Source organism: Urocampus carinirostris, chromosome 2 (assembly GCF_059441175.1).
Source record: "Urocampus carinirostris isolate Australia breed hairy pipefish chromosome 2, RoL_Ucar_1.0, whole genome shotgun sequence".
In the NCBI taxonomy this organism is placed as follows: Eukaryota; Metazoa; Chordata; class Actinopteri; order Syngnathiformes; family Syngnathidae; genus Urocampus; species Urocampus carinirostris.
Window position 1 is genome coordinate 6,533,359 of NC_142350.1, and position 27,485 is coordinate 6,560,843.

At 38.3% G+C, this 27,485-nt stretch overlaps 1 protein-coding gene across 1 annotated transcript in view; it reads right to left on the bottom strand.

Moving 5' to 3' along the window:
• Positions 1 to 2,141: 2,141 nt before the first annotated feature.
• Positions 2,142 to 27,485, bottom strand: part of dennd3a (DENN/MADD domain containing 3a) — a 33,870-nt gene continuing 8,526 nt past the window's right edge. The window contains exons 9-30 of the mRNA XM_088328588.1: positions 26,491 to 26,589; positions 26,104 to 26,223; positions 24,989 to 25,104; positions 24,774 to 24,929; positions 23,511 to 23,607; positions 23,315 to 23,418; positions 21,647 to 21,852; positions 20,727 to 20,886; positions 20,502 to 20,658; positions 16,871 to 17,087; positions 16,401 to 16,480; positions 14,939 to 15,118; positions 14,697 to 14,867; positions 13,928 to 14,057; positions 13,709 to 13,816; positions 10,776 to 10,873; positions 9,204 to 9,358; positions 8,385 to 8,451; positions 8,230 to 8,302; positions 8,033 to 8,151; positions 5,098 to 5,235; positions 2,142 to 5,029 (exon numbers count right to left, since the gene is read on the bottom strand). Of these exons, the coding sequence (XP_088184714.1) occupies positions 4,835 to 5,029; positions 5,098 to 5,235; positions 8,033 to 8,151; positions 8,230 to 8,302; positions 8,385 to 8,451; positions 9,204 to 9,358; positions 10,776 to 10,873; positions 13,709 to 13,816; positions 13,928 to 14,057; positions 14,697 to 14,867; positions 14,939 to 15,118; positions 16,401 to 16,480; positions 16,871 to 17,087; positions 20,502 to 20,658; positions 20,727 to 20,886; positions 21,647 to 21,852; positions 23,315 to 23,418; positions 23,511 to 23,607; positions 24,774 to 24,929; positions 24,989 to 25,104; positions 26,104 to 26,223; positions 26,491 to 26,589 (2,946 nt within the window). The 3' untranslated portion in view covers positions 2,142 to 4,834. The remainder of the gene's footprint in view (positions 5,030 to 5,097; positions 5,236 to 8,032; positions 8,152 to 8,229; positions 8,303 to 8,384; positions 8,452 to 9,203; positions 9,359 to 10,775; positions 10,874 to 13,708; positions 13,817 to 13,927; positions 14,058 to 14,696; positions 14,868 to 14,938; positions 15,119 to 16,400; positions 16,481 to 16,870; positions 17,088 to 20,501; positions 20,659 to 20,726; positions 20,887 to 21,646; positions 21,853 to 23,314; positions 23,419 to 23,510; positions 23,608 to 24,773; positions 24,930 to 24,988; positions 25,105 to 26,103; positions 26,224 to 26,490; positions 26,590 to 27,485) is intronic.

Below are 27,485 nucleotides of genomic sequence, written 5' to 3' on the forward strand. Positions count from 1 at the left end.
ACATATTGCAGTAAGATTCGGTAATATCCAATGTAGGTGGTGTGGTTTAATAATAATAATAATAATAATAATTTCCTTTGTATTGTCATTCTTTGTAACAATGTACACAGAACGAAATGTCGATACACCTGACCCGTTGTAGCGAATCGATGCAGCCGCAGCCAACAGAGGGCGCCGCCATTATACCAATTAGGTATGTCTCGGCCGAGGCGCGAACCAGCGACCTCCCAGTCTCAAAGCGGGCACACTACCATCTATGTGGGCCTTAACTCTGCCGGGTGGAGTTAAAGAGCCTCATGGCATGAGGAAGAAAAGATCTTTTCAGTCTGTCCGTAGTACAAGACAGTGACAGCAGTCTGTCGCTGAAACTGCTCTTCTGTCTGGAGATAATGCTGTGTAGTGGATGCGATGGATTGTCCATGATTGACCTCAGCTTTTTCAGTGCTCGTCTCTCAGCTACTGTTGTTAGGCTGTCCAGCTCTTTGCCCACAACAGAGCTCGCTTTCCTAGCCAGTTTATTGAGACGAGAGGCATCCTTCTTCTTGACGCTGCCTCCCCAACACGCTGCCGCATAGAAGAGGGCGCTTGCCACTACTGTCTCATAGAATATTTTCAGGAGCTTTTTGCAGATGTTGAAGGTGGCCAGCCTTCTGAGGAAGTAAAGTCGGCTTTGCCCTTTCCTACATAGAGCTTCTGTGTTGGCAGTCCAGTCCAGTTTGTTGTCAATGCGTGGTGCGTGTACCCAGTGTGACAAAAAAATTGGTTTGCATAAATCATTTCGCAATACGAACTTTCAGAAGAGCACATTCGACAATGAAAACCCCAAAATTAGCTATGGAAATTCTGTTGCTGCAATTGGACCTTGAGAAGGCATTACAACTGTGGCGGGACAGCAAACCACGAAGAATATATGAACTGAAAACCTGAAGTGATAACTGCCTTGTATTACGAATTAACAGTGATGATTAAAACTGCATGAATATGTAGACTCATTTCAGCAATATTATTTTGTATAATTCAGACATTCAGACATATTCAGATCTACTTTATTGTCATTCTAGTACACGTGTATACAGAACGAAATGTCGATGCATCTGACCCCCACAGTTTCCTTGAATGTACAGATATAAATAATGTTGTATTGTATTTTGGCTACGTGTAGTATTTTACCATAGTGCCATTTTACCAATGTACAATATTTTTGTGAACTGAAAACTCTTGAAGTGATAACTGATTTGTATTAGAAATTAACTGTGATGATTAAAACTGAATGAAAATATAGATGAATATTTCAGCAATATTATTTTGTATATGTACAATATTTTTGTGAACTGAAAACTCTTGAAGTGATAACTGATTTGTATTAGAAATTAACTGTGATGATTAAAACTGAATGAAAATATAGATGAATATTTCAGCAATATTATTTTGTATATGTACAATATTGTTGTGAACTGAAAACTCTTGAAGTGATAACTGATTTGTATGATCAATAAACGGTGATGATTAAAACTGAATGAATATATAGATTTATATTATATATTTGTCGCTGATTTACAATTTCAATATAACACTGAATTTTGGCGACCCATAGATATCTGTTGGGACCCATAGATTTTTGAACATGCGAGTCCCCGGGACCCATCCTTTTTCAGAGGTAAAATGAACACTGCACACGTATGCAACTGTATCATAAATCACCAAAACGAGTTTATTTTCATGTAAGAATTTCAACATAGGGCGTGTTGACATTTTTTTTTTTTTATGAATCCATATGAAGTGAACTTAGCATTTAAAAAAGTTATACATTATAAACAAAATTAAAATAATCCACACAAACTAAACTACTTATTTATATTGATAATTTTTAGTTTATTACACTTAACCAATCAAAAAAAAAAAGATTTGCACCTAGTTTAGGTTCCAGGTCCTTGGATGAAAGGAAATATGTTGATCTGATATGAAATAATAAAAAGATGTACAATAAATTATGTTATAAAGCACAATTGAACTCACATTGCTCCAAAAAAAGGGTGATTAAAAAACGGATTTACCTACACGAAGGACAATTACCAATTATAAACAATAGCAACAGCGTCCTCCTTTGGTAGAAAGCGTGAAATGAATGCAACGAAACAAAATATGCTGCACATTTTGCGTTTACTGTTCAAAATTATACACAAAGGCATCACATTAAAAAAAGAAGTATGAAGTTTTTCCTTGGTAATAGAAAGTGCCATTGAAAATACAACAAACAATAAAAAAGACCAAGTGATCTACAGTAAAGATTAAATAGCGAGATATAAATACGTTGAAGGCGTCTTATGACCTTCAAGTGATTTTTTTTTGTTGATCGCTCGGATTTATTTCCTTCGTGAGAGAAACAAAAGCCTCTCGTGTATCCTTCAAAAGCAGAAATCATGAGATCAGTTCTGTTGATTGCATCCCTTCTTTGTTCTTTTATACTATGAGGTAAATGTAAAAAAGTAAACCGTTGGCCATTGGAGTAGGGAGTGATGCAAATTTCATAAAAAAAATGAGAGAACAAATCTTATATATAATCTTGATAATCCATTGTTATCTTTTTTTTTGCTTTTCCCTTTAGCATCACTGCAAGAATTGGACCCATAGTTAAAGAATAAAGAATTGTAACGCCAACTCGCAAAGTCTTTACGAAGCACACGGGAAAGGCATTGTGGGATTTCGTTCAGCCCACAACATGCCAGCATTTTTACAGTGCCAGTATGCAAACCAATAGATGACAAGCATTTCATATGACGTCGACCTGGACAAGTAACTACCTTTGAATTTGAATTAAAAGTTTTTGGCTGTGCAAAATATTTTGTTGATGTAGTATTGTGGGGGGAAAATGGCATAAAGTGGTGAGTGAAAACTTTGTGAACTGGGAAGCTGTATCCGGGGGTTCTATTGTACATCAACTGGATTTTAAACAGAAGTATGTAAACTTTTTCCTATGAGAGTAGACACACCCACTTTTTGGTATCCTAGCACTTGATAAAGGTAAAACATATTCTAACATGGCTGAAATTTTTTTGGCAAATAAGTGTCATTTAACATCACAATACAAGGAACTTCTTTTTACAGGTCACGCCATGGGTTCCATGCCATTTAAATGAAAATAAAATCTAAATAGTTTGGGAAAAAAAAGTAATCAATTAGGTGAAAATTTACATATGTATTTCTTGACTTCTTTCCCTAGCTTCTATTCCATTGTTATCATGGTTTCGCTTTTCCCTTTAGCATCACTGCAAGCCTTGGACCTAAGGCGAATAAATACAAGACCAAAAATACAGAAATGTACTTTTACGATTCACACGACATTCTTGACTGAATGCAGAGAAAGGTATTGTGGGTTGTAGTTCAGCTAATTGCACATTGGTATTTTCATGATGCCGTGGCGCAAACCAATAGCTGATTATCAATTTAAATAACCTAACATAACCAGGATTTTTTTACAGGTGATTACAAGCCTTCAATGCACTTAATAAAAATCTAGAGTTGGGGTAAAAAAAATCCTCCATAAAGTGAAAATATTTCACACATATTTCTTGATTTTTCCCAAAATTTGATCGTATGGTTATGTATTTGCTTCTCCCTTTAGCATCATTGCAAGCTTTGGGCACAGCTTTGGGTGATAGTTCAGCATTTTCATGACACCATGATGCAAAGCAATAGCAGACCAGCAATTTATATGACCTTGACCAATAGCAACCATGCATCAAAGGGATGTAACTTGTCGTACACACGAACACCAAAAGGTTTTGGGTATCTAGTGGGTAAAATGGCTCAAAGAGGGGCCTAGTCAACATCTTACTCTAGAATGTAAAGTAAAAACTTCCTAAGGTGGGGTCGCTGGATCCCTGGGTTTGGGTAAAAAAAATAACAGTGAATTGGAGCTCATATTTTCAGTTGGAGGGAGTTCTTCGCATTACATTTTACCTCTAGGAATTGTGACATGAATTTTGTACATGGCCCATAAAAAAATGTTCATAATTGATACGAAATCCTTGCATTAATAGACATTTCATGGTGCCCTGTTTAGGTATAGCATGCACTTGTCCCGTAGAGGGTGATGTTGATTCATAGGATAATGCCATACAAACTAATGCCAGCTTTCATTGATCACGATGGAAGAAGAAATGCAATGGCAAAGCGGTGCCACCAGAGACCAGTGTCGGCATCATTTTTAAGCAAGCTCGTGAGAATTTGTGGAATTCTTGAAAAAACAACAGTAATGTTCAAGAATTTTCAAGGATTTCAAGCGTTGTAACTCTACATCCGAATTCAACATGACATGACTTCAAACGTTTTTTGCAGGTAATTACATGCCTCAAGTAAAAATGTTGTTAAGTGGGGTAACTGTATTGCTGTATGGTTTAAATGAAAGAAATATCTATTCAATCTGTTTCCTATTCTTCTTGTTTAAATTTTGAGTTTTATACGTTTAGGGGCATGCGAAATAAGTTGTCGTCGATGTCATATGGTGGAGGAAATGCTGCAAAGAGGGGCCGACAACAACTCTCAGAGAAGTAACCCAACAAACGAATTCAACATTACATAACCGGGAACATTCTTGCGGGTAAAAACATGCACAAATGCGGTCTATATAAAACGTTTTGGGAACTTCTTTCTTTTTTTCACAAGCAGCAATAAAGAGAAATATTACGAAACATGTGTAAATGGGGTCCAAGGTAAGAGCGTCTTTTCCCGTCTTTACGAGCGCTTGGCCAAATAAAAAAGTTCCAATGGATTCACATCTGCGTGCCAGGCTGTCTTATATAACACTGAGCGTTTGCTTTTAAAACGGCGTTCCCTACTCGGCCTTCCAGATGGCGATTTTTCCGTCGTGCCTTCCGGCGCCACTCAGAACGTAGCGGTCTTCTGCCGAGCAGAGAGCCGTCACTTTGTCGCTGTGGCCGTGGAGTTCCTTAAGGACTAGGCGGCGCTCGGCATCCAGGACGTAAACTTTCCCTTTGCTGGAGGAGCGGCCGATCCCACCGACCCACACCTGAGGGGGGAGTGGTCACAAAGTTAAAAAAAAAAAAGGAAAACACCTTACAAAAATTCGAATAGTACCTGATTTTTCACTTTAATCATGCAGCGGCATCCGGTGCAGTCCGGCAGCGCCACCCGGTGGTAAGGCCTGGAAGCCTCTTTCACGGGCCAAATACATACATCCCCGGAATCGGCACAGATGCTCCACAACTCCTCCCTCTAAAAACAATAACATATTTTTTTCATCCTCATTTGGGATTGTTTACATGCAGGCAATAGCTATTGTCAAAAATATTGTGCGATCTATTATCCATTATACACTATTGGTGCGAGCAGGGGCAGGCAGAGTGTATATTTGTCGGACCTGACGGCTCTTTTTTGCCATTATTTCCGCTCCAAAAGAACTGCGCTTGCATATTTTAGCAAGCAGGGACAGGCAGAACACATTTTCATCGAGCCATGTTGTGCACCAAAAAGTGAACTGCATCCGTGCAGCCGCAATCTATTATCCGCAATCCCAATGACTTTTGCTGAGAACAGGGCCAACAGGGTGCATTTTTTCTCTGTTTGGGTCTCTAAAGTGAGCTATTGTGGCGCAACATAAACGACGTGCACTGTTTTGGCCGTGTTCCATTATCCTCAGATGACTATTGCTGACAGCAGAGGCCAGAAAATTGCATTTGTTTATCGGTTTAGGCTGCTAAAACATGCTATTTTGGCCCACCTGACACTGTACTGTTTTGGCCACGATCCATTATCCACAGTCAACTATTGCTGAGAGTGTGGGCCTAGAGAGTAAATTTGTGTCATGTATGATGGTCATTTTTTCACGTTCAATAACCAGCCCCCTTCGTCCACAACTATTATACGTGGTTGACTACAGCTGCAAACAAGGGCCAGCAGCGTGTTTGTTGAAAATGCAAGGAGCTACCGTATTTTTCGCACTATAGGGCACACCGGGTTATAGGGCGCACCCCCAAAAAATAGTTTTTGGTCCTATATCTTCCATAGATAAGGCGCACCGGATTATAAGGCGCTACAATGGGAAAATAGAACAATAACCCTTAAAAAATCCCTCCCCCCCATTTCTGACATGGCTACTGAAGAAGAAAAAAAAAAGAAAAAAGTTGACTGCGAAGGAAGAAACCACCAAAATCGAAACAACTGAGCTTCCAGAAATTAAAAGGGGGGCGCGCGCACGTTAATGTGCATTTGAGCTCGAGTCAAGAGAACTTAAAACGTTAGCATACGTTAGGCAAAGCAAAAACGCCACCAGTACTGTAATAGTCATTTTGCTTCAGTTTGACTGTTTTTGTTATTATTTCTGTGAGCATGCTGTTTTAGTTAAGTTTTGCTTATGTTTAGACTAGGCACAGTCACATGACCGTACTTCCTGGTACTTATGGGTATTTTAGTTGTTCCTTTCAAATGTCAATTAAGAGTTGGGACAGTGAATGTTGCTTTAAAATATATATCAATTAATTGTTTTATTTTGTTTTTCGGTACTTGAAATTAAAGCAAAGTAAATTATGTAGGGCAGCACGGCGGCGCAGTGGTTAGCGCTTGTGCGGCACAGTTCATGTCATGGGAACCTGTCGTGGGTTCAAATCCAGCTCCAGGCTTCCTGTGCGGAGTTTGTATGTTCTCCCCGTGCTTGCGTGGGTTTCCTCCGGGCACTCCGGTTTCCTCCCACATTCCCAAAAAATGTCAGGTTAATTGGCCGGTCCAAATTGTCCATAGGTGTGAATGAGCGAATGAGTTGTCTGTCCCTGTGTGCCCTGCGATTGGCTGGCAACCAGTTCAGGGTGTCCCCTGCCCACTGCCCGCAGATGGCTTGGATGGGCTCCACCCCCCCGCGACCCTAATGAGGATAAGCAGTACAGCTAATGAGATGAGATGAGATGAAATTATGTGCATTGCATTGTAGGGTAATCACCTATCTGACTGTCTGAATGGCTGAATGCTGTTGGTGGATACAATAAAGGAAATTAAATCTACAACAAGAGTTGTAACACTGATTTTGCTTCTTTGGCACCCTTTAGGTAGGGAGAAACAAAATCAAAAAAACGAACACCGCGAGTCAAATGAAAATGCTACAAAGGCGGGCTACAAGGTCGCGCCACTGATTGCCCAACACTGCAAACCTTTCACAGAGGGTTAATTTATTAAATACTGTGTCATTAAAATAGTCGAGAGAATTCGGTCGGCCCTCACACATTTTCAGATGACCAAATCTGGCCGCTTTCTGAAAAGTTTGGACACTCCTGTGCTCTTTCGTCCCCATAATGCAGAGCAACCAAACTTTTCAGAAAAACGGGTCAGATTTGGTCAACTGAAAATATGTGAGGGGCCTGGCATTCTTTGAACAGTGTTTAATAAATTCACCCTCAGGCAAATGTTTGCAGAGCTTGGCGATCAGCGTTGTGACCCCGTAGCTCGCCCTCATAGCATTTTCATCTTACTCCCTGAGAGTATTGTGAGAAAGTGCTGCTGTGTTGTTAAAACAGCTTCCAGTTGCTTTAGCTTTTCAAAGTTTTTGTTTCCAGTTAGCTTTTTGTAATCAGCATGTTTTGTCTAGCAGTGCTTCTTGATCTTATATTCTTGAAAAACATCCACAGTCTCTTGGCAAATTATGCAGACACAGTTGTTTTGAATTTCAATGAAAAACTACTCCAATTCTGCACATTTCCTGGAAGTGGCGGCCCTCACAATGAACCTTACTTTTTTTTAATCTACAGTCGCCATGTCAAAAATCTGGTTGGCTGAAATTCTCACAGTGTCCAAAAGGTAACCGCCATCATCTGGTGAGATGCTGATTTATTTATTTTTGTACTAATGTATCTTATAGTGTGTTCAACATTAGTGGGGGCCCACATATTATCCATTCTATGACAGGGCCAGTAAGAATTTGATCACGGGCCGTAAACTGGCCCCCGGACCGAACTTTGGACATTCCTGCCATTACGTGATAAACAGTATTGCCTGCAGGTAAATGGACAGTGAGTTTCTCTGTTACCTCGGGTAATAACAGCACACAACTGAAGCTGGCAGCGGAGCCTTTGTGCTGCTCCGGAAGGTTGAGACGATGTTTTAAGGAGCCGTTCCTCCAAACTTCCATAATGCTGTCCTTGGAACCTATAGACAATTGTGTTGTTGTTCTCTCTTTTTTTTTATGCACATAAAAGCAAAAAAGCAAAAACACGGGACACTTACAACACCACAAAGTCACGTTGTGGCTTTGCACCGAGTGCAAGCGGTCACAGGAGAGGCGGAAGTTTTTTTTTACCTGAGGAAAATACAAAGAATATTTTGTTCGTCTATAGCCGTCGTTGGCATTGAATGTAAGCTCGATGGGGTTTTTTTCTGACCTGTAAAGTGGAAACGTCCCAGGCCATGACCGTTCCTTCTGCGCTGCATGAGTACGCCACCTTCTGACTGGAAGGACAATAATGAGGTCTTTATCGCTTAAGCGGGGTTATTTATTTGTGATCACTTTTTGAAACACTTTTTTGGGAGAGGCTTTGGTTAGTTGAGTAACAAAATGTAAACAAATAGTGTATTATTGTCTATTTTTTCTGCTTTCAGGAATACTTTTAACTTGTTTGTTGGACTATTCATTTTTTAGCTAGTTTTTCTGGATTGGTATGTAATCATAAATAAATACTATTTAAAAAAAAGACAAATCTAAAAAACAAAAATGGATGTTTATTGTTTTTCTGACACTGTTATGAGGATGTGTGATTAAGTGAGTAACATTTTAAACGTATATTTTTATTTTTTTTTAATTTTATTTTAAGCAATATTGTTTTTCTTTTTTGGGGGGAATGATTTGTTTTTACTGTCTTTTATTTCCCTGGTGATATTCTTTTCCCTGTTTTCTTTTTCAGAATATTTTTTTCCTTGTTTTTTCATGTGGGGGAAAATTTGTTTTTCTGTTTGTTTTTAACATATTTTTCTTTCAGTATTTCCAGAACATTTTCCCTCCTTTTATATTTTTTTCCCCATGTTTTTAGGATTTTGTTTTCTTATTTTGGGAATATATATATATATATATATATATATATGTATATATTTATAATATAAATATTTTTTATAATTCTTCTTACAGAGTATCGCCTTTTTAAAATAAAGCAGACTGCTCAATTTTCATCTATTGTAAAAAAATAACCATTTCTGTTTTGCTTCACCTGTATTTGTCTGTGTCAAGGGCGAGCCCGGTGACCTCAGTCCTGTGATCTGTAAGCTGCCGGTTGCAAACCATGGCCACCATGCTGATGATGTAGATGACCGAATCCTCCGAGCCCATCCACACTTGGTCTTTGTCAGCGGCCAGCATGCAGTTCTAATTTGGAGGACAACCGTGGGAGAAGATGAGCCACCATTTCTCGTACCACTGTGTTTATGTATTTCTTTCATGTTGTACTCAGTTACAGCTAGTGTCGCAACATATCCTGTATTTCCTTCCTTTCGTTATGTTTTTGTTCAGTAACAGATAGTTAGTGTGCCCTCATTATATGTTTTAGTGCCGTCGTCATGACACACGCATTGTTTTGTTCACGTTCGGGAATGTTTCTTGTGTCGTCTTACCTTCATGTTTTGTTCTGTCAGAGCTGATTATCGTTGGAACATTGTGTAGTGTTTCTATCGCCCAATGCATTTATTTCACGTTTTGTTCAGTTTGATCTAGTTAGTGTTTCAAAATTATGTAGAGGGGAAGCATAGTCGAGCCTGTGTTGGAGTAGTTTTCCATCTATCCATTATCTGCACCGCTTATCCTCAGTAGGGTCGCGGGGGTGCTGGAGCCCATCCCAGCTATCCTCGGGCAGTGGGCAGGGGACACCCTAAACCGGTTGCCAGCCAATCGCAGGGCACACAGGGACAGACAATTCACTCGCTCATTCACACCTAAGGACAATTTGGACCAGCCAATTAACCTGAAATGCATGTTTTTGGAATGTGGGAGGAAACCGGAGTGCCCGGAGGAAACCCACGCAAGCACGGGGAGAACATGCAAACTCCACACAGGATGTTCGATCTCATGACCTTAGAACTGTGCCGCACACGCTCTAACCACTGCGTTGCCGTGCTGCCCTAGAGTAGTTTTATGTCCTTAAATAATAAATGTCCTAGTAAACATCCTTATTCTGTTTCTGTACATAATCAGATACAGATTATTATCCTGTACATGAATTATTTTCTAAAATCTTGTTTTGTGTCTACATTTATCCATGTGCCTTGCCATGGTGTTTGTTGTATTAATTTCTGATTTGCCATTTTTAGTGAATCACAAATAATGTTTTTTTTAATTTGAATATGTCCACTAGATGGCAACAATAATCCACAAGTCCACTACTACGACTTTGACGTCATTTCTTTAACAGGTTAAATGTTTAGATTTGATTTCAAATTGACTTTTTTTTGTCTTGTCTTTTAATCCATTGCTGATCATTCTACTTAAAATGTTTTTGTGTAAAAAAAAATAATTCTTGGAAACAAAAAAAAAACTGAACCGAAACACCGGCGAATCAGCCATTTTACAGTTTGACGAGGTGTCATGCAAACCTAACTGGGAACGAGTCAACGTAACACATTTCATGTGACTGAAGGTCAGCAAGTAAAAACACATAAAACACGTTAAAGAGAGCGGAAAACATGTTTATGCGTAACTGATGTTTTTGACATGCGTGTTGATCGGCACAAGTCTGCCCGGCAACAAATATTTGAAGTTCACACTTGTTTTTGTGTTTGCGTTTTCTTACCAGTCTGGCATTGCCAACTTGACAAGTGTGTGTCAGGGACCAGCTGGAGGCGTCGAAAACCATCACCTTGCCCTCGTTCACCGACACCCATAACTGACCTGAAACAAACATATACGCAAACTTAACGCTCAGATTCCTGTTTCCAGTAGACCCTTGGGATACAGCGACACTGCTTTATGACGATTTCCCTTTACGGTGTGGTATACGATGTTTTTCTGCATCTCTTAACGCCATTTTCCGCTCTACACAACATCAAATACCAACTATTTTGTTTACCAAAAACCTGTATGTACATTTCGCATGTAAAATTCGTATGGACAGTTAGGTCTCCAAAATGCCTGTCTGTTGTTGGATGAAGTCAGATAAAAAACTGGTCTGATATTGTTTGTACTGTTGGCCCAACTATCTCCCACAGTGCCATTTTTTCCATTCGATAAAAATCTTGCACATTGGAAATACAATATTATGTTGAATATATTTGCTTTCGATGATGCTAATGGAAGAAGCAAAAAACAAAGCCTGCGATCATCCAAAATTAAGAAGGAACTCCAATCACTACTTATTACAAGTTTTGATTTTGAAGATCGCAGGTATAAGTATTTTTGCATTGTATTTGTTCTGAGTCTCAAGGCTTGCAGTGACGTTAAAGGAAGAAGCAAAAATGTGATAATCACAATCTTTGTTTCCGTGGTTATCAAAAAATACAAAAAAGTGCCTTCGCAAAGTTGCAGAGCCATAAACAATCGACAATCGGGACTATTGTGACAAAGAAGGAGGCGATTAGGGCAAGGAAGTCTTCTAGGTGCATGACAATCGTTGCAAGTGCAAACGTTAAAGTCAGTTTTAATTTTATAAGGCGTCTCTTTCCCTCCTAAATACTCACTCCACTGTAACAGCCCATGTCACGTGATACCAACGATAAATAAAATATAATTTTTCCTTTACATGTATATTTATTTGTGATGTCATTTCATCATAGACATGCGTATTACAAGATAAGTAGGACCCGTACTTTCTGTTTTATTATTTTGATGTTTTTATTAGGGATAGGAAACACAATAACATAGATTTCTCTCCCTTCACTATAATGTACTGCAATTTCACTTTGCCATCCCCACCTCACAACATATTCATGTCATATCCAGAGGGTGTAACGTGTTTTTAAAGACGAGGCGGAGAGGAGAGTGAGAATCGTAAGGGAGTGAAAGGAATCCGTTTGACAAGCGCGGTGGCAGAGTGCCAAGAATTGAACTCTGCGACCTAGATTCGAAAGGAGAGGCGACGAGTGCGATCTGAATGGTCAGGCTTGTTCCTCTCCGGACGGCAAAGAGGCCACAGGAAGAACTGAGTCAGCTTGCCCACCACAAAAGAAGTCTTAAGTGGCAGCGCATGCTTGCTGAGTGCTGCTCAGACGTTCTCTTGTTCCCCCAATTTTATGACGCACTTTGATCTTTTCTTATGAAAAAAAAAAAAAAACCTTTTCAGGCCTTTATTGCTTGAGTAGTTTCCAACTTTGTGTCAAGAAAATGTCCCATTATTTTGTTGGTGTTTAAATTCTTTCGAGTGTTAATCTTCCTGTCATGATTGCTTGTGTGGCACAACAAAAATGTGGTTTTCTGCAGGTAAAACCTCATGAATACGTACATGTTTATTTTGAATGGTTACATAAAAACAGTCAATGTGAGACATCTGTTCGTCTATCCTTTCTTTTCTTTGTAGACAAATCTATTAATGGCTAAAATTTGCTTTGCAGTTTGGAAATAAAAAGCAAGAAACATCCATCCATTTTCTGTGCCACTTAATCCTTACTACGGTCGTGGGGCATGAAACAGTAAAATATTATCATATATTAAAAATGTGTTGTACATTTCATTATTATTATCACGTAAGATAGTAGGTTTAAGTAATAATAGTTTTTTTTAATAATATCCATTTGCTTTCTTTTGTAAACAGTAATAAAGTAAGAAAATAATAACGGAGAAGTTTGTCATTTTTTTAAAAATAATACATTTACAGTGTAAATATTTTTGTACAATATTTTGATGTAAAACATGTTTTAGGGATATTTGTGCTTGTTTTCTGGGAATCATCTTTTTCTTTATATATATATATATATATATATATATATGTATATATTTGTAAACAACACAAAAGGAAAAAAACAAGGATGGCGTAAATTCATCCTTATTTAAAAAGCATTTCAATATTTGTGTACATGTTATTCATATGAAACATTGTATAAAATGTTAGCATTTTATTACTCTGATTATATTTGTTCATTGTATTTGTATTCGGGTTATTTATTTACTTCATTTTTAAAAAGCATTTAAACATTTTTGTGCATATTATTTGTATCTTTATTTAAAATATTTAGTTAAACATTACTTGAAATACGATTTGAATTATTTTTTTTTATCTAATTTTATTTGTAGCTTTTATTTATGTTTGATTTATTTTTCAAATCTTATTCATTCATTTCCCCCGCGACCCTAATGAGGATAAGCGGTACGGCTGATGAGATGAGATGAGATGAGATTCATTCATTTCATTCTTAATTTTACATGATTCAAATTTTTTATAAATGTTTTGTTTGAAAAAAAAAAAACCTTATTAAAATATGGTGCAAATCTATGAGAAAGACATGATTAAATAATTATTATTCAAATATTGGATAACTATCATTTTCAAACTTTTATCAAAAATAATCTACAATTGAACTCAAAACTGAAGACATTCATGATATTGTAAAGCAAGCAATAGGATCCTTGACACTTCAGCTAAACTAATGAGGCCTCTAAAAACATTTTTCTCTTTTCTTTCTGACCATTATCTGTTAGGTGAGCTCATACCAGAAGAGGTGAGTCAGAGTCAGCCGGGGGAACATCCCCCACGTGATGAGTTACAAAGTTCAGACATCTTTTTGTTTCACTCACCTGGCGTGTAAAGAAGAACGTCAATGGCACGAGGCTCGGCCAGTTCAAGTGATGGGTTAATTTTGTGCTTGAGAGCCTCGGCAGTCGTCCTAGGAACCATCATCGGTACTAAGAGACACACGCCAATGTAATTAAAAAAAGAAAATTCAACCTAAACTTCACTCATTTTGAATCCAATAAGTGTGTGAAGTGAACCGGATCATGTTTCTTATGTTCTACCTTCCATCTTGATGCGGTCGTAGTAAGCAAGCTTGGAGGCGGCGTAGGTGGCTTTACTGCTCTGGAGGCTGCCCACCACCGCGTCCATGAGCAAGGCATTAGTCAGGGCTTGCTGCATGTACTGGGGGTCCTGCAGACAAAAAAACACGAGAAAAAAAATACTACTAAGGTAAGTTAAATACTCCTGGAGTGTTGCTAAAACAGGATACCATGGAACTGAAGCTTGCGATTACCAACAAATGCAAAAAAAGTATTGTTACCCTTGCTAAGAATTATCGACGTAATGAATTGAAGATCAGAAATATTATTTAGAATATGGAAGATAATCTTAGAGACTTCTCTTGATTAAGGGCTATAAAAATAAAAATGACTTGATTTTAAGTCACAAAGTCTTCCCAAGGCATGAAGATCCTCAAAAATGAAATCGGTTCAATTTGAATCCACCGTACCCTCTACCCTCTGCATCCACCTACTAACTCCACTTAAGTCACGTCACGTCACACCAAAGGTAAATAAAATGTCATTTTTCCTTCACATGCATTTTATTTATGTTTTTAATGACGTGGACCCATATTACACATAAACAGTACTTAAATTGGGACTTTAATGCGTTTATCAGAGGTAGGGGCGCTAATTACCATAAGGTTTCTATTCCCCGCTATACAGCAATATCCCTATGCGATCCCTACTTTAGAAAAGGATTCATGTTTTATCCCATTAATAGATTTAAAAAAAGGGGTGTGTAGACTTCTTCCTATCCGTTCGTCACCTTGTGCTGGTCAGCCATGTCCCGTCCAGCCCACATCTCTTTGACCATCAAGTTCCAGAGTTCTGTTTCAGTTTTCAGGTTGGCCTCGAAAGCCTCTTTCCTGCCCCTCACCCGCAACTTCAAGGTGGGGATTCGCAGGAGCAGGAAAGGAGCAGACGACACTTTGATGTCCTGCGGGGAAAATATAAACAAGTTTCCTGTGTGAAGTGTCTATGTACTCTGGATTTTTTTTCTTTGTCTACCTCTAAATCCCTGTACTGAGCCACTTCCACGTAGCCGGGCCGCCCGTCAGTGAGCAGGAAAAGTCGTCGCTGGGTCATGGCTATCTTGCCCACGCCACGGCTGGTCTTCACTGAGGAGGAGAGCTTGAAGACGCACTCGCTGGGTTCGATGTGCTCCAATACGGACACTGGCAAGCACACCTGAAAAAAAATTAAAATAAAATATGGCAAATTCCCTATCTCAACTCATATGGTGCAAGTGACAGAAAATCACGTTTTCAGAAGGTCATTTTAAGTGCCACAGACGTAAAAAGACATTGTTTTTATTTTCCAAAAATGTCATGAGGAGCAGCTTTCCTGCAAAACTGGAATAAAAAATTGTTAACAGTTAAAAAAAAGAACATATATAGATGTCTTGGGCATAAAATAATAAATAAAACTACAATGAAAAGTATTTAAAAAAATACAAATAAAAACGTAATAAAAATCATTTGAAAAAAAAACCAACAATAAAATAAATACATGGATAAAAAATAGGCAGCAGCAAAAAATGTGCATAATAACCAACATGCCTTTTTAAAAAGATCTTTAAGTGCTGCGGATGTAAAAATTTGTTGTTTATTTTTCTTCTTTTAAAATTGGAATAAAAAGCAGCTAACCTGTAAACTAATTCAAAAAGAGAATTTGTATATCTGGTTTGAAATCGGTATTGATAGTGAAAAAAGGAATAAATAATAAATTTAAAAACATGATAAAAACACAAAAAGAAAAATGCTGAATGAAAAATTGAAAATGCAAAATAAAATCACTGAATATACTAAACCAAAAAAATAAAAGCTAGAAAATAGAATTAAAGATAAAGATTAGAAAAAAAAAATAGGCAGCACGGCGGCGCAGTGGTTAGCGCATGTGCGGCACAGTTCATGTCTTGGGAACCTCCTGCGTGGGTTCAAATCCAGCTCCAGACTTCCTGTGCGGAGTTTGTATGTTCTCCCCGTGTTTGCGTGGGTTTCCTCCGGGCACTCCGGTTTCCTCCCACATTCCAAAAAAAAACATGCATTTCAGGTTAATTGGCCGGTCCAAATTGTCCCTAGGAGTGAATGAGCGAGTGAGTTGTCTGTCCCTGTGTGCCCTGCGATTGGCTGGCAACCAGTTCAGGGTGTCCCCTGCCCACTGCCCGATGATTGCTGGGATGGGCTCCAGCACCCCCGCGACCCTACTGAGGATAAGCGGTGTAGCTAATGAGATGAGATTAGAAAAAAATAAGAATAAATGGATAAAAATAAATAATAATACAACATAGAAATAAAAATAAAATAAATAATTGGGTGGATTAAAAAAAAAATCCAATATTGCAACATTAGCCATAAAAAAAATTCTGTTTTGATCTAAAAATTACAAAGACCTTTTTTTGATGACACCGATTGCCAATTTTGAAATATGTAAAAATCCGTACTGTCCCTTTAAGTTTAAGGATACACACCTCTTGTGCCTCAGCCTCAGTTTCTTTCCAGATGGTGTAAAAAACGCGAAATAAATCGGGGCCAACTTGCTTCTGATGCCCTGAAATTAACAACAACAGAAACACATATTTCATTATTATTTTTTTCCACCTGAGTGAACATCACAATGGAGTCCAACGATAAGAAAAGAAACATTTCGGACGCTAAGGGATACAAAAAGGAATCAATCCCTACTAAATGGCTCTTCCAAACAAACAGAACACAAAGAGTGAGAAAAAAGAATTACGGTATTGGCGGACTCTTTTGTCTGTCCCCCCGCTCGAATAATATTTACAGTCTCTTATCTCCCGTTCTCGCCTCCTTCTAATCACTCACAGGAATGCTGTCAGGTCACAGCGGCAGCTCTTTACCATGCACAATCCCCCTGGGACTGCTTGTATAATGTGGCATAAAGAAAATAGTGGCGAAAATGGTTTTCTTTGAAGCTTACCAACGGTGAGAGCATCAAAAAGCCTGTAAATGGTTCCCTGGTCTTTGACGATCCCCGATTCCTGGACGCACTTGACAAACTCATCCAACTGCATGTATTTTTTGGGCAACTGGAAACGTTTGACGGCACCTTCCTCCTGCCTGCCATCATAACGCTCACGTTCCTGGTCCCGCTTCAGGCGCAGGATCAGACGCTTCAGTTCTGGACGCTTGTCGGCCTGTTAATAGAAAATTTAAAAAACCGTCAATTGGATGATACTAGTTGGGTTCTTACAGTAATGCACGATGATTAAAAAAACAGATAAAGCTTTTTCTACGTTGCAAATTTTAAGATGTTGTGGTCCACTGTGATTTATACATTTAAAAAAGTATAAATATATACAAGCAAATCAATACAAAATACAAAAAAAACCAAGTGGAAATTAATAAAAATGGGTACATATAAATAAATACTAAATAAATAGTTATAAATCTGAATAAAATAAATATGAATAAATATGCAAAAATCAATAAATGTTTAGAAAACAACAATAAAAATAAATAGTTATAAGTATAAATAAAAATACCTACAGAAAAATAAATATTCTAATAAGCGAATATATTTACACAAAAACATAAGAATATGTATACCCACATAATTATTCCCCCCAAATTATATGAATAATAATATTTTTTATATATATATATATATATATATATATATATACATACATACATACAAATAAATATTCACTGTTAAATAAATACAAATAAATACACAAAAATAGAATAAAAAAGTATTAATATTAAGAATAAATAAATACAATATTGACAAATAAATCCATACAAATAAATAGGTTTAAATAAGACTATAAATAATTATATAAAAACAAATAAATAGAATGGCTACAATAAATAAACACAACTAAACAGAATTAACAAATAAATAACTAAGTATAAATAAATAAAATTAATATACACAAATTTGTAAATAAACAAAGATACACGCACACAAAAAAGTATAAAAATAAATAAATAAATCAACACAAATGAATACGTTCAAATAAAAATAAATACTCAAATACAAATGGATAAATACAAATACACATGAATAAAAACATAGGTGGGCAGCACGGCGGCACAGTGGTTAGCGCTTGTGCGGCACAGTTCATGTCATGGGAACCTGTCGTGTGTTCAAATCCAGCTCCAGACTTTCTGTGCGGAGTTTGTTTGTTTGTTTCCTCCGGGCACTCCGGTTTCCTCCCACATTCCAAAAGACATGCATTTCAGGTGAATTGGCCGGTCCAAATTGTCCCTAGGTGTGAATGAGCGAATGAGTTGTCTGTCCCTGTGTGCCCTGCGATTGGCTGGCAACCAGTTCAGGGTGTCCCCTGCCCACTGCCCGATGATTGCTGGGATGGGCTCCAGCCCCCCGCGACCCTACTGAGGATAAGCGGTACGGCTAATGAGATGAAAAAAATAGGTATGTAAATATAGAAATACACAAATAAATAATTGGATAAACAAATAAGTATTTATCTATCTATCTATCTACCCTGGTCATATCCCTCAAGAGGGGTGACAGACAGCAAGACAAATACATACAATAACAAAGAAAATAAAAAAGGGAAAAAATAGCAAAAATCACACACAAACATTTTTGGACCATGGCCAACCCAAAAGCCCAAACACCCAAACAAGTAAGGCACCTCGACACCTAAGTTGGTCATGCTTTCGTCCCTCCAGATGAAACGGGACACGAGAAAGCGGCCATGTCACTCGAGTCAGGGTGACACAACACACGCTTTTGTCCAACAGCAGGGCCCGACAGCTTTCACTGGTTTACCCCTGCCGCATCATACAGGTGCCCTGCCCATCCCTTAGAACGCGTCCAAACATCCACTATCATTTTACAACACCTCTCCACTCATTCCTATCACCAACAAGAGCTCTATCTTCCACTAGATTTAGCCCTCTTTCCTGCAGTGCACTCATAACACCATCCATCCACGTCAATCACGGCCTTCCTCTTGGTCTCATTCCATTGACTTCTGCTCTGTAGATCCTCTTCAACATTCGCTCCTCATCCATCCTCTCCATGTGTCCAAACCAACCGAGTACTCTCTTATCCACACACTTGCTCAGTTCCACTATTACTCCAGTTCTGTCTCTCACAATTTCATTTCTCAATCTCTCCAATCTTGTCACTCCTAACATACTCCTCAAACACTTCATCTCAAAAACATTTAATTTCCTTTTTAAAATCTGCGTTCAGGCTTTAACTCTGCACCATACAACACAGACGGCACAATCACACTCTTACACAGTCCCCTCTTAAGATCCATATACATACATTATACTCTTGTTGCTCATCACTCTCCTCAGAACACCCAAAACCTTGCTTCCTTGGTTCATTCTGTGCAATACCTCGCACTCCATTCCAACAACTGCAGCCACATCACAACCCAAGTACCTGAAGCTTTCAACTTCTTCCAGCACCTGTCCATGCAACCTTATTTCTAACGCCATGCCCACTCCATCACCTTACTCTTCTCAACATTTACACATAACTTACGTCTATCACATACCCTTCAAACTCCATTACCAATCTTCTCAATGTTTCCTCAGAATCAGCCACAAGCGCTGTGTCATCTGAAAACAACAACTGACTTACCTGCCACACCGTTCCACTGTTATCGATCATCACCACACCCCTGCCAAATACTCTTGCATTCACCTCTCTCACCACGCCATCCATGTACACATTAAACAACCATGGTGACATCATACACCCCTGTCTCACACCAGTCAAACCAGGGAACCACTCACTTGTCTCACTCCCTACTCTTATACATGCTCTGCTGTTCACATAAAAACTCTTCAACACTTCCAATGACTTTCCACCCGTCGTCTATAGCGTCTATAGGGGCAGCAGTAGCTCAGGAGGTAGAGCGATCGTTTTAGGATTAAGGGATCCCAGTTCGAATCCCGGCTTGTCCGTGTTACATGCCGAAGTGTCCTTGGGTAAGACACTGAACCCCCAATACCCCCAATAAGCAGGTTAGCGCCTTACATGGCTGCACAGATCACAGCCGCTATTGGAAAATGTGAAGCACAATGTAAAGCGCTTTGGGAAGTCATTGACTTGAAAAGCACTATATAAATGCAGATCATTTCAGATCATTTCATTTTGCAAAATATTTCTCACACATCTGTCGTACTGCAAACACCTGATCCACACAGCCTCTTCCTTTCCTGAAACCACTCTGCTCCTTCATCACCACCTCATTCGTTCTTCCTCTCACTGTTTTATCAAGACTCTTCCATACAGCTTACCTGGCACGGACAACAAACTGATACCTCTCGAATTGCTACATTCATACTTATCACCTTTACCCTTATACAATGGCACTACACCAAGCATCAGGAACGGGAACCACACCACTTAAAAAGTATACATTCAACAAGCGTACTAATCAGTCAATCATAGCTGTGCCACCTTTTTTCAAGCATTCAGCAGTACAACCATGCAACCCAGGTTCTTTCCCCCTTTCATTTCTTTCACAAATAAGTATACAGTATATAGAACACACAAATAAAATCACATAAAAACCAATAAGTATATATAAGTAAATACATAAAAGACAAGAGACCTGCAAACGTTCAGATTCCGGCAGAGAATCCACCAAAGACTTAACCATCTGTAAAGGAAAGATGTCAGAGTCGGTCTTATAAAGACTCTGGAAGTCCTCTAAAGCGTCCAGACGCCTGTTTGACACCGTGTTGACCAAACCACGCAGGTAATGATACCTGGATAGTAAAAACAAAAACAGTCGAGCAGAAATACAGACACATAAACTGAGTTGCTATTTTGTTACCTGGCCAGGATAGCAGAATCTTCAGGAGGAGTTGCATTGATAGCCTTGCCAAGATTCACAACCATCTCTGAATAGTAGTTCTGGACGTAATGATACGCCAAAGGAGGTGGGAACTCGGGAAGGCGGAAAACTTTGACGGCTTTCTGAGGCGATTTCAACCCTAGGGGAAAAAATAATACTCTGTTTATGAACAGGGTTTGTACACATTTTTTGTGGCCAAGTTCAAGCACTTTTTAAGGACTTAAGAAGACAATTTTCCAAATTCTCAAGTATCATCTAAAGAACGATTCCAGTGTGAATACAGTATATGTATGTTGCAGAGCCACAAATGTATCTGTGATTTACAAATGTGATTTTTAATTCTGTGTGTCCATTTATCAAGACATATGATTTTTAAATCTTGAGGAAATCACGGATATATTTGTGGATCTAAATAATACTTGTGTAAGAATTTTTGAGAAAAGTCTCTCCCCATATAGGTGTTGGGTAAAAGAGACAGTAATATGTCGCTTAAATTTTCAGTTGCAGCAAGTTCCACTGGGAATCGCTACCCTAATTTTTTTCCATGGCTCATAATAAATATCCAAATTTAAGACATAGTTATTGCACTAATACACATTTCATAGTGTCCTGTTTAGGCGTAGCATGCACCTGTCCTATTGGGCGTGACATATGGGAACGATGACGCTTCCTATTACAATGCCAAACAAACTAATGCCAGCTGCCGTTCATCACGAGGGAAGTAGAAATGCAATGGCAAAGCCAAACCACCAGAAACCATTGCGTCATTTTTAAGCAGACTTTTTGAGAAACATGGCAATATTTCAAGGCATTTACAAGCACTTCACCCAAGCACTCATCAAAGATTTCAAGCACCTGTATGAATTTAAAAATGTGTACTTGTGTGTATTTTCACCAACCGATGTCAGGGGTCATCTTCCGTAGGGATGCTGGCCGAACGGGGCTGATGGAGGTGAGACATTCGTGAATCGAATGATCCAGGTTGGGCATGCTAGCTCCCAGCCGCTTGCTCAGTCTGTTAGCTGGGCTGGCATAACTGCTGTAACCATTGCGGGTCAGCTCGGACATGGGCGGGCGCCTGGGGGAATCGGTCACGCCTCGGTTCCTGCGCGACCAGCAAATATACTTTACTTTTTAGAGCTCAAAGCAAACTTTTTGTTGCTGATTAGGGCAAAGGTGTACAAGTTTGATATGCGATTCTAAAATTAGGATTGCATCGTGTTATTACAAGGTTGTTACTTTGTAATTTTTCTGGTTCTACCAAGTTGTAATAATTAAACGTGGGATTGAAATAGGGTCAGTCAATCACTTATTCAACTGCATTGGATAAGGCCACTCAGAGCTTTACCTATGATTATACGTATTATTTACATTCAGTATTTGGTCCCGGTCTGCAGGGTACTCAGCTGTTTTTAGGTGGTTACCTGATACCCTCGGGCGACACGTTGGAAAACTCTGCTTTACGATATCTGCATATAAGACTTTTAACATGAAATACAAATCAAAAATTATGAAGACAACAACAAAAAGCTAATTAAAACATAATAATTTCATGGAAAATGTAACATAAGGATATATAAACTACAAAAAAAAATCTTAACCACAAGGCAAAATCTTTTATAGTTTGAAGATATCTTGATCTGATTTTCTGGTAAAAAGGGACAATCTATACTTAAATAAGTACATCTGTTTTATCAAACAAACTGCTAGATGGTTTGGCTTATTTGTTTTCTTTTTTAATAAGAAAGAAATCTTTTAGCTAACTGGTGGTAGGTAGATCCTTTCGCTTATTTGAAGTTGTTGTTTTTTTTTCCTTTTTTTTCTTAATATTATAATGTGATGGATAAGATTATCTTGTTTTTTATTTGAAAAAAACCCATCTCATTTTAATCTAGAAGCTAAATAATCTGTGGTAGATACAATAAATAAGGTTTTTAAGGATTATTTTTCCTTTTTGTTAGAGGAAAAAAAAGATCAAATTTTTTTTCCTTAAAAGGGGGGGATCGAGGGATAACTTTTTTTATTATGTTGAAAAAAAATAAAAATAAAAATATACTTAAAAGTCAAATATTCTGCCATTGGGATACAATTTTTGCAGTATAGATCTTTACTATTGTTGTCAAAGCTGCTTTAATTCCGAAATCAACACCTGTTTACTCTCGAGACTAAGCAGGTTTATATAGCTCTTAAACTATCTTTTTTTTTTTTTTTTTTTTCGTTTTATTTTAAAAAGGTATCATAAGTACTAGTATCAGTACTTGGTATTATACTCATTCAGCGAAAAAAAGCAAGTAAGGAATTCCCTAAATCAATAAAAATTCATTAAACGTGCTCCATTAAATATTAACTTCTCCTCGGCACCAAGCCCTTACTTTTATCTACTGCACGCAGTCAGGAAGTTGAGGAAAAAAATTGCATGTGAGACTCGAATATTTTCCAGATCAAGACGCTAAAATTGGACAGGGAGGAGTTTAGCCAAGTTCCCTGTGCCGTGCACAAACTCTAATTAGAGTCTGTCTTTGCGATAAGGTCCCACAGTGTTCATATAGCGCAAAAACATGCCGTACCTCTGCACGACGTTTCGCGTGTTCTGCTCCATGCGACTGAAGCTGTCCTGTTTCCTGTTTAGCCTGTCTCGCAGGAATGAGTGAAAGATGTGAGTCTCTAAAACCTGCGGGAAGAAGACAGAAATGTAAAATATATTAAAAACAACAGTGATGTTTTTGTGCTGAGCTAAGTGATTAAGTGTAATCTATGATGTACCTTCTGGTAAAAGGGTTGGTCTGCAGGCTCCCTGGTCCGCAAAAACTCCTCGCTGTTAAAAACTCGGTGCTCATGGTTTAGAAAGTCCTGGACTCCTCTGCAAAAGAATGCAAGCTTATTATTTTTAAGCATAATGACCACAAATATCTTAACAACATCCTTTTTAACAAGAACTTTTAAACAACAATTACCCTTAAGCCGGTGTGGTTGGGAGGGAAAATAATAAAGGAGAATAAAATAGAAATATAAATGAAATCCAGGGAAAATATAAAACATAAGCAAAATAAGATGTTAAAAAATAAATAACATAAAAAATAATTAAATACAAACATTCAAGATATATGGAAATTAATACAAATATTTTAAAATATATTAAAAAATAAAAACAAAATTGTTTGGGTTATATTTTGATCGTTTTTAAATTTGAAAATGTATTTCTAATATATATAACAAAGACAGTTTGAGGGAAAATCGAATTAAGAGTATATGTAACTATAAAGAATCATGAATAATATATGATACACTATTACTGTTTAAATGAAAGTCATCAATTTGTCTCCATTTAAAGTGATAGTGTTTAATCATTCACCACTAGAGGTCATTAGAGCTTAGAATTGAGGTCAAATATGTGCTCTGGGAGAAATACACACACTATGGAAGCCCAAAGGATAAAATTCAGACGTCTACTTCCTTATCATATATCATGGGTAAATCCTAGCCAGCGACAGGACATGAAAGCTAGTTTTAATCTTTGCCAGGGACACAAAAAAGGAGCAAGTTGGATACACCTGGAGCGGATGAAAAGGGCTAAGAGCTAGAGATGGCTTCACTTTAATGGTTAGCAGAAAGCCATAACTGCAGCCAAGTTTTTAAAATGAGTAGCTAGGGTTTTCTGAATAATACACATTGGGGCTTTAATAGTTATAGTTCAATCCAAATCGGTAAAAATAAAATATTTTTATTTTGAAATAAAGTTTTGAAATGATAAGAGAGGTGATACTAAGTACTGAAATTGATTAGCCTACTAAACAAAAGTTTAATTCTACATAGTTGTGAAACATAACCATGACTTATAATACACTTTTCAATTTTATTTTACATGCATCCTAATTTAGCAAACGTATCTGTGTTTGGGCACAGTTTTAGTAAGTACTTATGAAAATGAAAAAAAAAAAAAATGGCACCCTGCATTTTTAGTAATCCTCCAACATATTTCTTTCAATTATTCTGAAGGTAAATCTTGTCTGTTGTAAATCCACATGCCTGAAGATGTTAACCAGCAGCTCCAGGCATATGTTTTGTATCTGTTTGTTGAGGCGCCTCTGCCAGACTCGCCGCCGAGCGTGTAGGCCCACAGGGTCGGTGGCCGATCCCAGATGACACAGCTCCAAGTCGTAGTGAAGCTGGAGCGACTCTGCTCTGGAAACCAAACAAAGACAGTGAAACGCCTGTACGAAACCTCGTTACTGTGTCTTTACCTTGAAATGAAACACTCCGCGGCGCTGAGAGGAACCGTAGGGAGGTCGAGAACATCGGCCCAGGACGACTGAATCAGGCCGTCATCAATGTTCACCAAGATGAGGTCTTCTGTCTCCTGAAGTTGCACGAATGGAGGTTACAGAAGACCCTCAGGATAGGGTGACCCCACCTTGCGACCTTTTTTTCTTTACGGTGTAGAATATTATGCATTCCGGCCCTTCTTCAAAACACTTTCCCCACTATGCAGTAGGCTAATCAATTTCAGTACCTAGTATCACCTCTCAAGTTATGTCTTTAAGATGCCGGTCTGCTGTTGGTCGAAATTTGCTGGTCTATTGGTTTGAGCCACAAAAGTCATGAAAATGCCACTATGCAATTGGCTGACCTCCAACCCACAAAACCTTTCTCTTCATTCAGATTGGAATCCTGTGTGCATCAAAAATACTTTGTGCGCGTCAGCGATACAATTCTGTATTTGTTGTACTGTATTTATTCACTATTGAAAAGAAAAAAGAGGAGAACCATGGAAACAAATCTTGAGATTGGAAGAGAAACCAAAAATATTCATCATTACCTCACTCAGGAATATAGCCTTAACCAATCGATGGTCAGGACAAATATTAAGAATAAGCAAACCATCACAGCAATAAGGTATTCTAAGTCAGTGACAATCCTTGGAAGTGGAAGTTTTAAAATCAGTTTTCCTTCGCCATTTGCATCTATCTGCTACTCAACCAGCTTTAGTCACGTCACACCAAACGTAAAACTAAAGGTCATCTTCTTACACATGTATATTCATTTGTAGTCAAGTCATGTAACATTTATTTGCATAGCCCTTAATCACAAAAATTCTCAAAAGGCTGTACAGACCATAATGTTATTAAACATCTACATGTATTACACATAAGTAGGATGTACTCTATACTATTTTGATATCTTAATGTTTTTATCTGGCATACTGAGGGTTCAGAGCTAATGTCCATGGGTTTCTATCCCCCATTGTACAGCAATTTCGCTTTGTGATCACCACCCTACAGCCAATTAATGTAGTATCCCGGGGCTCCACTATACGATGAAAAAAAATACATAATGGATGAAGGATTTGTGTCCTCACCGCCGCCACTTCTTCAAAATGACTAATGTGGCAGCCCATCAGGAAGGCTGTGGGCGCCATTAGGAAGTCCAGCATTCCCCGGGCCAGTACGGGAACGTATGGGTGCTGCCAGGCCAGAGGCTGGGGGAAAAAATGAAACACAGATTTGGATAAGGCAGAGACATTTTGATGGTTGATTTGATAGTAAATTAAAATACAAAAAAATTATAGAAAAAAAAATTAACAGTTTTTAAAAAAAAAAAACATCCATCGATGTAAGACTACAAATACTTTGAGATTATAATTATCAGTATGTGGCACACTACCATCCCAAAGGGTGCCAACCGGGGAGAGTGCTGGTACTGTGTCCAACCTCGCCCACCTGGTTTGGAAACGTGTCAATATTACCTGCAGGTAGAGCAAAAGGCACTCGGCTACCAGGGTGAGTCTGGCCCAGTCAGACGAGAAGAAGACCAGTCGTTGCTCTTGGAGAAGACAGGACAAAATCTACCCCCCAAAAAATAAATACAAATAAAGATACATAATTGTATATTGTGTGTGTTCTTTTAAAGACTGGCCTCATTTGATGACACTTTTGTGACATAATGGAGAAAGTAATTACAGTGGGACCTCGCTACTTTGCGCTTCAACGTTCGCGGATTCAGAGCTTCGCAGGTCTACAAAAATAATAATAATAGAATAAAATAATTTAAAAAAGGATTTTTGAAGGGGCGTCGCTACTTCGCAGATTTTTACTTTTCGCGGGTGGTTTTGGTCCCCATTAACAGGGTCTAAAAAATAATAATAATTAAAAAAAAAAAAAAAAAACTTTTTTTTTTTAAAGGTGCGCCGCTACTTCGCGGATTTTCACTTATTGCGGGTGGTTTTGGTCCCCATTAACCGTGATAACCGAGGTCCCACTGTAGCTTTCTTTGTACAGTAGACACATTTATTCGCTGTGGTTTGAGGCTTACAGTGATGCTAAAGGGAGAGGCAAAAACATGATAACCATGGACACAAATTTTGCGATTATTTAAGAAATACAAAGAAGGTAGAAAAATTGTTATCCTTGCTAAGTTGCTTGGCCGTAACCAATCAATAATCAAGACTACATTGTACATTGTATTCATTTACTGTGGATCCAAGGCTTACAGAAATGCTAATGGGGAAACAAAATCATGTTAATCATGGGAAGGAACCTTGCGACTATCAAGAAATACAAAATATCACTACCCATGCTAAATTTCATCTTTTATTTATCTCTAAATTTCACTTGGTTGGTTGGATCCATAGGGGCACCATTTCCTGTGGTGTGTCTTGGGCAAGTAGAGCCTGGTGACGCCTGTCCCTCTCCAGGCAAACATATGTTTCCACATGGTCTTGAACCAGGGGACCTTTAACAT